The sequence below is a fragment of the Phalangium opilio genome, unplaced genomic scaffold (genome assembly GCF_054372755.1).
Source record: "Phalangium opilio isolate 3A_F unplaced genomic scaffold, DU_Popi_V2 ptg000024l_1, whole genome shotgun sequence".
Taxonomy (NCBI): Eukaryota; Metazoa; Arthropoda; class Arachnida; order Opiliones; family Phalangiidae; genus Phalangium; species Phalangium opilio.
The window spans coordinates 2512758-2522007 of record NW_028324155.1 but is presented as its reverse complement, the minus strand read 5'-3'; the positions used below and the strand labels follow the sequence as shown (position 1 = coordinate 2522007).

Genomic DNA, 9250 nt, shown 5'->3' with positions numbered 1-9250 from the left:
TGCAGTTTCATTTCATTTTTGTCTACTTCTAGTTTCATTAGGCTGAAGATTAGCTAGTAGAAATTTAATTATTATTTTTAATGACCTGTTATATATTTTTTATTTGTTCAAAACGAGAGTTATATAAGCCTGATAAAGTTGAAATTAGTGTTGAAAAAAACTTGAAACTTTCAGTTTCAGTTAACAGCGAAATACTACACGGGGGAAACTTTCTTCTCACACGCCGTCGTAAAGCAAGAAAGCGCATCTACGGGGGCTCGGCTCTTTAAGGAATGAGTCAACCGCGTGGCCAGGACGAGGCGGAGCAACCTGCGCGAGGTGAGATGAAAGTTTCGCCCAATAGAAGAGGAACGGATTCCACCAATGAATGCGAGGCGTTCCTGGGAAATCGTTGATCACTTCCCGCGCCGCCTATGGGTGGTAGAGGGGAAACTGGAGTTTTAAGCGTGTACCTCTTCCAGCAACTTTCTTGGCCCGCGAGGTGAGACCCTCGCCTCTATTCCTTTTGAGATATTTGAAAGAAAAAGGGGAAGGACAAGATTCCGCGTGTCTTCCACAGTTTCTTCCCCTTACCGACCGATTTCCAGCACCCATCTCACGCTGTTCCCGCCACCGAGAAATCAGCGCCACCGGTCGGTTGCCGAGAGAAACTGTCAAAAGTTCGCCCGATCGTCCCGCGCGGAGACTTTGGTCGAGTTCCCCAAGCGTGTTTCGACGTTGCGATCCGAGCCCCCATTTCAGAAGAATAAACTTTCTACGGGACGATTAAATTTAAATACACTAAAGTGACGCGTTATCCGCCGTAAATCAAACGAAATAAGGAGGAGATCAATTCAACAGTGCCAACAGTTTTCGATGAAAGGATGAAAGAATGGCCGAGTCTAATTCCAGAAGAAAACAACTCAAACCGAGGAGGAAAAACGGTAAGCCTAATTATTTACTGTTTCGTTAACAATTACATTTTATTTCAGTATATTAGTGATATATTTAATGTAACGTTTATGGTATCTGCTCATATAATATCTTAAATGCTCTTAAGCCTTGGTCAGCTTCTGATTTCGGCCAGGGTCAAAGTTCACAATTTTGAAACCACTTTAGACCAAATGTGGACACGTTTTTAAGTGCTTTTTGCGTGACTAAAGGATCAAGGTTCTATTTTGCGACCTTTTCCAGTAATATTTTTATCTAGTACTTTTCGGAATTTTATCAAAAACCTATTATTTGTTAGAAGAATATTTATTCGCCGTATCATTTAACCCTTTGATTATTTCAAGTGCACGGTGTTTTAAAGTGCGATATAGGAAATAGGGATCAATTTTGGATGACTTTCCCAATATGTATTTGTACAAATAAGAGAGGCCAAGGGGCGAAAGTCATAACTCGAAGGAAAATTTTTTTTACCGTAGTTAAAAAATAACCTACCGAGTATGGTGGGGGGGGGGGATTAAATTTGTTATATAGGGGGGAATGGAGGGCAATCTATCTGTCACGCCAGAAAAGTTGACGAAAAACAGATGCCCTCAAAAAGGCAAAGAACTAAAAGAAGGGGGGGGGGATGAAGGAATATAAAAATTTAGGACGGGGTGGGAGGAATTTAGTTTCTTGATAAACTCCTTTGAAAGAAATATGAAGTAGACCTATAATAGGCTTCGCTATAAAAAAAACCAAAGCAATCGTCCTCTACCTGTTTTTTCAACTTAGGATTGAGTTTCTAATTGATAAATTGGAGGAATATGAAGTAGACCTAAAATAGGCTTCGCTATAGAAAAACGAACCCAAAGCTATATAGTCTTCTACCTGTTTTTTCTTTTTTTTTTAAATTAGCAAACTTTTAATTTAGTTTAAAAAATATAATTAACTTCTCAACGCGATTTGTTTCCCCAGTTATAAGAGTGCCGAAACCGATTAATTAAATGTATCTGGCTGCATTTCAAACCTCATGAATCTCACGTACGCTTTGAGGTTTTTTGACGACATCCGACGTTTTTAGCTTTTCCTTAGAAAATTTTTCTTTCAAAACATCTTTACCCAAATTGTCGGTTGCATGGGGTACTCCATTTAAAACATTTTAGGCCCTTTTTTTTCTACTTCTTCTCAAAACGCGTAATGTTGTAAACTACAGTGCCACGAATTGGGGCACTCGCCAAATACGAGAGAAAAAAAACTTTCTAACAAAGTTTCCAAAACACCTTTTTTTAAAAAAAGATTCAAATTTTAGTTAGAAGTTCTCGTTTTAGACTTATTATTATAATAGTCAGCTATGGCTTTAAAAAACAATCTTATTTATTTAGTAGCGTGTTTTAGACTATGACAAATACAGTTTTTCAGGTGTAGAGTCGGATATGACGACATGATTTTACTTCTAAAGAAAAATTTCAGACCGTTTTAAACGATCTATTTTAAAACAAACTCCCCGCTCTAGTCGACGACATTTTAGTTTTTATATTTTTTGCGAACCCATTTAACCACTTGATAAATAGACACAATTATTTTTTATCTCGACATTGTTTAACTTGGCTAAAGCTTTACTTTTAAGTTGTATACCATAAATGAATCTTAAACAGGATCTTAAAAAAATATAACCTCCTGCATGCGCACCTACTTGCTTACCCCTTTGATAATTTTTAACTAACTTTATATATACGTTTTGTTAGGATATCCGGTACAATTACTTCTGTATTTATTTAGCGTCAACCTTTTATGGTTAAATTAGAAACCTCTTAAGTTATAGTTTGTGACGTTGAAAATACGACAAAACTCCGTCAGCTGTCCTATATCTATCGTGCATTGCATTACGTTTATTCAAAAATAAACCACACGCATTGAGGGCGCCATTCTTAGGTCTATATTTTTCATGGGCCCCATAGTCATCGTTTTGGGCATGCATTGAGAGAAAAAAATATATATATAGACTTGTTATACTCCAGGTGTCACATTTTTATAAAGGGGCATACATTGTTGTTATGTACCTCATGAAGTCCTGACACCAGAATTATGTTTAAGGGGGCCCATTTTGTCAAAGACCCGCGGTGACGTTTCTACTCTTTGCATGCAGAACCAACCCGTGTTTTTTTATACCAACTCCGATGAACTATATTTGTTTTAAAGGGGCATTTTGGGAAGTAAACAATTTTTTTTATTTATTTTATGCATAAAACCTAGACTTGATAAACCCTTACTCGTTTTTGGGCAGCAGGCGGGCCCTTCATCTCGCGCTTCACAAGTTCAAATGGTTTCCCCATTGAAAATAAGGGACCCGAAGGTACCCCCTGTTTGTTAGGCTGACCCTTAGTACTTTTCTGTGGTCCTCTCTCCATCTCTTTCTCTCTCGCAGCCATATATGAAGTTATAAAATTCTACCTTGAGTTTTAACTTTTAACTTTCGCGTATTGATGGTTTCACTTGTTGAATAAAGTTGTGGAGCGTAGAGCGGTTCCATATTCATGGGTGAAATGTAACGAGTTCTCTCCATGCATAGTTAGAAGCGTTTTACCTATTTTTCTCCCGCTCATGGCACGCGCCAGGTGACATATCCCGCTATTATTGTCCACCCTCTCTTTCTCTCTCTCATTCTCTCTTCAAACGGGACGTTCCCTGCCTCTTACGATCATTCTCTGCCTTGGGGGCCTATTCCATGATAAAAACCTTGTCCTCAGTTTTGGGGACCCCACGCTCAATGAACGTGGCACGGCTTTTGTACAATGTCTGCAGGCCCCTATTGCCCGCGCTTTTTTGAAGTATTCTTTGTAAGCGCGAATATGGGGGCATTGGGGCTTAAACTCTTGGTCCTCCGGGACTCACCAGAGATTTAGAGAAGCATCCCAGCGCCTAAGGGGGGGGGGAAATGCACACGAGGTTGTCCTTTGTTCCTTACCTTTGTGTCGTAAAAGGTCCCTTATTCCCTGTTTTTCGCTTCGTTTTGTCCGTTGTTTGCATTCGGAAATAATTTGGGATTGAGTAAATAGCAATTGCAATTGCAATAATACTACCCACCAAAATTGTTTGATTTGATGATATTGCAAAAGTTATTATCATTTATTTAGTTATGTCCTGAAGCTAGCTGAATAATGAGATAAAATCCTTTTTCTGATTACTATATACGTCATTATAATTGTAGATAATTTTTAATCGTGTTTTGACTTGTAAATTTTCTTAGGAGGGCACCTTTTGACTGGGTTTATTCAAATATACTGGAATAGTTATAGGTGTTATGGAAACAAATGTGTTAATTTAGGTTTAAGGGATAGTTATAAGTTGTTTAGTAAAATTCCGAATCATAGTAACTTAAATGGTTGCATGCAGCTCAACTACACTTGTAATTTAGGGATTGCTTTGCAATTTCTGTGCAGGCGGAAAATTGTGAAGTGATCAATTTGAATTAGCTATAGGCCTTCTTGCACATTCTCCCACTTTTTTCTTAATTGAGCCTTTGGTAATGACAGTTTGCAATTGAGGAATTATGACGTGATCGTTACCAAGGCACTCTCATTTAGGTATATTTAACTTTCCAAAAGTTATTTGAACCCTATTAAAAGCGTGACACTTATACCTTTAAACAACTTATTAACTTGTCAACCTTTTGGAGCATACGTAACTTATGATAATACTTTACCTAATAATAAAAGGAATGGAATTGAGTCCAGAAAGATTCTGCATCTTTAATCAACTTTCCATTTCTGAAAGTAAGGGAGTTATAGACCATGGCTGTTATAACATCCGAATCGAAACCAATGATTTTTACTTTTACGCGATTTCCCGTTTCGAAGGAAAGAAAGAGGAAATGGTGCCCCAATATAGAAACCATTCTATATATATATGTATATATAAGGCATTTCAAACGAAATCTATTTCCATAAATCTCTATCCAATCGCAATTTTTAAGAAACCCCTATCGCATTCATTGTTCAACTTCAAAAATGAAAGTGAAAAAAAAAATGTGTTTTTGTTCAACCGTTTTTCACACCTCGAGGTTTTTCTGCATGCTGGGAATAATGAGTGAAAGGTTTCCTGCCTAAGGTCGCTCCGTTAGTTAGGAAACTAAACATATGGATTTCATTAGCTATAGACCCAAAATCTCCCGTTGTATTTACAGTACATACAGAGTTATATACCGCTATAACGAGAGAAGTATATGGGGTATACTCCGTTTCCGGCCTAGCTAGAATACTCGTGAATTTCTTTTTTTTTATTTTTCTTGCATGCCCCGTTATATTTTTCTTAATATTTTTTTTACTTAACTTTTTTCTTTGTAGTATAGCCCCATTATAGACGAAACAAAAGATTATTTTGTCTTAATAAAAAAATCGGCGCGAAGGGTTCCCTCACGTGTTTATGTGTGTGTGTTAGTCTCTCTCATTTAGGCCATGTGTAAATGTATAATATTCGACGTGGTACCCTCCATTGTTCTTAAATATATATAAAAATATTCTTTCACCGCGACGTCTTGGATGGGGGGGGGATAAAAAGGGGAATATGTTGAGGACTGAGAATAGAGGCTGAATTTGTATGTGCCCTTTTTTCCGATTCTATCCAGCACCGCATGCTCTATACACCGGAACGCTCTGGTGCAGCGCGAAAAAGATTGTGATGTTGATCTTTTGGGGATGGAGGAAGCCAGAGTGTACCGCGTGTATTATAAACCATTCTTAGTTTACCCCGAAACTTGTAGGTTTCTTATAACGTTTGTTTTGTATTATAAGTGAAAACTCCGGGTGGTCGTTGAAGTATTCCAGAAATGGCACTGATATTATTTGTCCGTAGACCTCTGATACAGTTTAAGGGGTGGTACTGCCGTTTCTGTTGAAGGATGGGGGACTGGGGTCTCCACTCGCTCTCTCTTCTCGATACCACTAAGTATTGAGAACACGCGGTAGGGTCGAAGCACCCAAGGATGCGACTTAAGAGACCCTTTCCTTTCCTTTTTTTTTGCCTATTTTTCTCTCCTATCATCCATAGGGATCCACGTGACCCCTGGCAGCAAAGGTCAGTAGGGGTTGACTCTAAATTACGCTTTATCTGGGAGCACGGCAGTGCTCCCAGCCAAGTCGAGCACTGACATCCTTTTCTCGAAGCAACTCGTGGCTCTTTTAAGCCCACTGTAACTTCGCTATGGGTATAGGTAAAAGTCTGAAATTTTGCTTGCCGCGAGGACTGTCAATTCTAGCTATAGTTTCCAAATTTCAAGATCCTACCCAATATACTTTTCGAAATATCGCAGGTGAAATTTACCTTATTTTGTCACTCACTCACTCACTCACCGATCATCAAAATTCTAAGGTACTTCTAGGGTAGATAGAAACTTAAAATTCAGGATTTAGTTTTCATTTATTTTATAAAGCACAGAAAAATTAAAACATCCCGAAATTTTTATAAAATTGTTCTTTAGTTCTTTATTTTAAAACTAGATGGCGCTGCCGTCTTTTTAACAGTAATAGTGTGTGTTCTTGATGAAAGGACGTAATGGGCCAAAGTTAACCGAAAGTTAAATATATATTAAAGCTAATAGGTGTAGTAATTTAAAAGAAATGTGTCGTAACTGATGCTACATTCTTATATTAGGATATCGCGTACAATCTTTATTGCATATTCTCTGCGGGTCGAAAGGGGTAATTCAGCGTAAATATGGAGAAACGTTAGCGATTATATTGGTAAACGAAGTACCACGAGAGGGTCTTCTTTTAATATAACTACCGAAGTATAACGAGAGGGTCTTGTTTTAATATAACTACCGAAGTATAACGAGAGGGTCTACAAAAAGAAGTGAGATCCTATGAAAAACATTAACATGTACAAAAATGGGCCAAGCCTCGCTTCGTGCCCGCTCCGCCGTAAAACGTTCTGAGATCCCATGTAGAGCCAAGTCTGCCTTTTGTTCTCATTCAATCGCCAATTGAACAATTATGTTATAAATTAAGTCCTTTTCCTAATTAATAACCAATATTCTTTGACTCTATCATTATTATACATCTTTGTTCGTATCAAAAATATCGTGACTTGGCAATCGCAGGTAAGTAATATTAAAAGGAAGTCACTAAATCGTTGCCGATTTTAAAATAATCGAAGGGATGTTCACTAAATCGTTTATGGTATAGGGGATATGTACAAGTTTATAAGATGAGTCATGCTCAACCCTATGTACAAATTATATGGTGAGTTATGCATAACCCTATTTACATGTTTATTAGGTGAGTTATACATAACCTTATGTACACATTTATAAGGTAATTACCTGCGCTTGCCAAGTCACGATATTTTTGATACGAACAAAGATGTATAATAATGATAGAGTCAAAGAATATTGGTTATTAATTAGGAAAAGGACTTAATTTATAACATAATTGTTCAATTGGCGATTGAATGAGAACAAAAGGCAGACTTGGCTCTACATGGGATCTCAGAACGTTTTACGGCGGAGCGGGCACGAAGCGAGGCTTGGCCCATTTTTGTACATGTTAATGTTTTTCATAGGATATATATTACTGCACTCTTTTCTTCAATACTTATAACGTTTTCAACATGTTTTTCTTTTTTCTTTCTCTAAGTTTAAAACGTTCGTAAAACTCTCCTCTCTGTTGGAGGCTGATAATAATTGAACTGTTCTGTGACTAACTAAAACCATACTCTTTATCACGGTTTCTAGGTTTGAGGGACAAGGGCGTACCCACAATGTGGTGTGCCTAAACCTTAGTGTTAAAATGACGATTCTAATTTTACATTTTAAATTTTTATTTTTTTTTCTTTGGAAAATGGAAAGGTTCCCATATATTGATGCGATTATCTTTTATTCTAAAAAGTGTTTAAACATTTTTAAAATGGAAAGCACGTTGTACGTGTTTTAGGTATAGGCACTTAAGTACATATTGATTGATAAAAATCCCCTTAAAATTTTGAAGAACTATTTATCCCAGTTGAGATATTGATAACAACCGGTATTTGTAGTTTTTGCATACATGACGTCAATCCTGTATTTCCACGAATATTTTTTCATCCATTTTTCTTCCCACGAGTCCATATATTTAGTACAGGCAGGAAGTAGATAAATTTATCGGTGAATTTCACTTCAATTCCGGATATATTTTCGACATTTTTCTTATAAATCGAAAATATTTGTTCTATTATGCTTATTAATTGTTTATATTGTTAAAATATCACTGCATGAAACAATCGTTTACAAAAAGACACACATTTAAATGGAAACTATATACACGCACTTTGATTTTACTAATTTTATTTTTGGGTGTATATAGTTCATGATGTCAAACACAATCTGATATATATCTATCTAATTAGGATAGGGAGGGGGAATTTGGATGTTTAAATACTGTTAAGGGTTAATCTTTATGGATTTTCCCCCGTCTGTTATACACCATTGAGAGGAAGGAAAGGTTTGTAAAAGGGAGGGGGAGGGAATGTGTTGGGGGCTCCCAAAAAAACGGTTGCGGGGTCGCTAGTAATGAACAGGAAATGAAAGGAAAACAGATCGGGCGTCGAACAGGAAATTACTGGCTCCTGTTCAGGTGCTGCACCGCGTTAATGAGCTTCTTCCTCTAACCCCTCTCTCTCTCTCTCTCTCTCTCTCTCACTCGCTGTAGACTTGAGAGCCAACGTGGCGCTATACTAGTCCTTATCACAGTATTTCAGCTCTTTCCTACTCTACGCCTACACCTACGTATACTGTTCTCTCTCTTATAGCTGCATGCTCTCTAATTCAGCCAATCAAACTAGGCCAAAAAATAACACGCTCATATAGTTCCCAATAATATAATATTTCACCCCCTCAACCATACCGTGTGGGTTTCTACCCCCCCCTTTCATCCTTACGACCCCAGGAGAATTTTTTTAGGAGAAAACTTGTTAATCATATCCACTACAATTTCTCTTTTTTCTTTTTTTACTTCTCAGTAACGACGCTTCCAGTAACGTAATTACTCGGAATTTTATGGAAAATAATTTACCGTTGTAGTTATATAATCGGCCGCTGGAAAGTGATGATGTTAAATTTTAGAGAAATAGAGAGATATTATCTGGCAAGAATTTTTCTTTTTTTAACAGAAAGAGCGTGTAAAATAATGAATATCATTAATTGGAACCATGTTACTATCTACAATAATAAAGAAGATACTAGCGATTGAGTTTCCGTAATGGCCACTACGCGTTATTCTAGTACCACTTGACGGAATCGTCCAATAAGAGTGCTTAGAGAGGAGCCTAACGCGTAGTGTCCATTACGGAAACTTAAATGCTTGTATCT

The 9250-nt window shown here is 37.3% G+C and overlaps 1 protein-coding gene across 2 annotated transcripts in view; it reads left to right on the top strand.

The window, feature by feature from the left end:
- The first annotated feature begins 86 nt into the window (after positions 1-86).
- zfh1 (Zn finger homeodomain 1) overlaps positions 87-9250 on the top strand; it is a 173603-nt gene continuing 164439 nt past the window's right edge. Inside the window, exon 1 of one of the 2 annotated variants that reach the window (XM_089867789.1) lies at positions 87-923. In XM_089867789.1, coding sequence (XP_089723915.1) covers positions 872-923 — 52 coding nt within the window. In that variant the 5' untranslated portion in view covers positions 87-871. The remainder of the gene's footprint in view (positions 924-9250) is intronic. The other variant, XM_089867791.1, reaches the window with a different exon arrangement.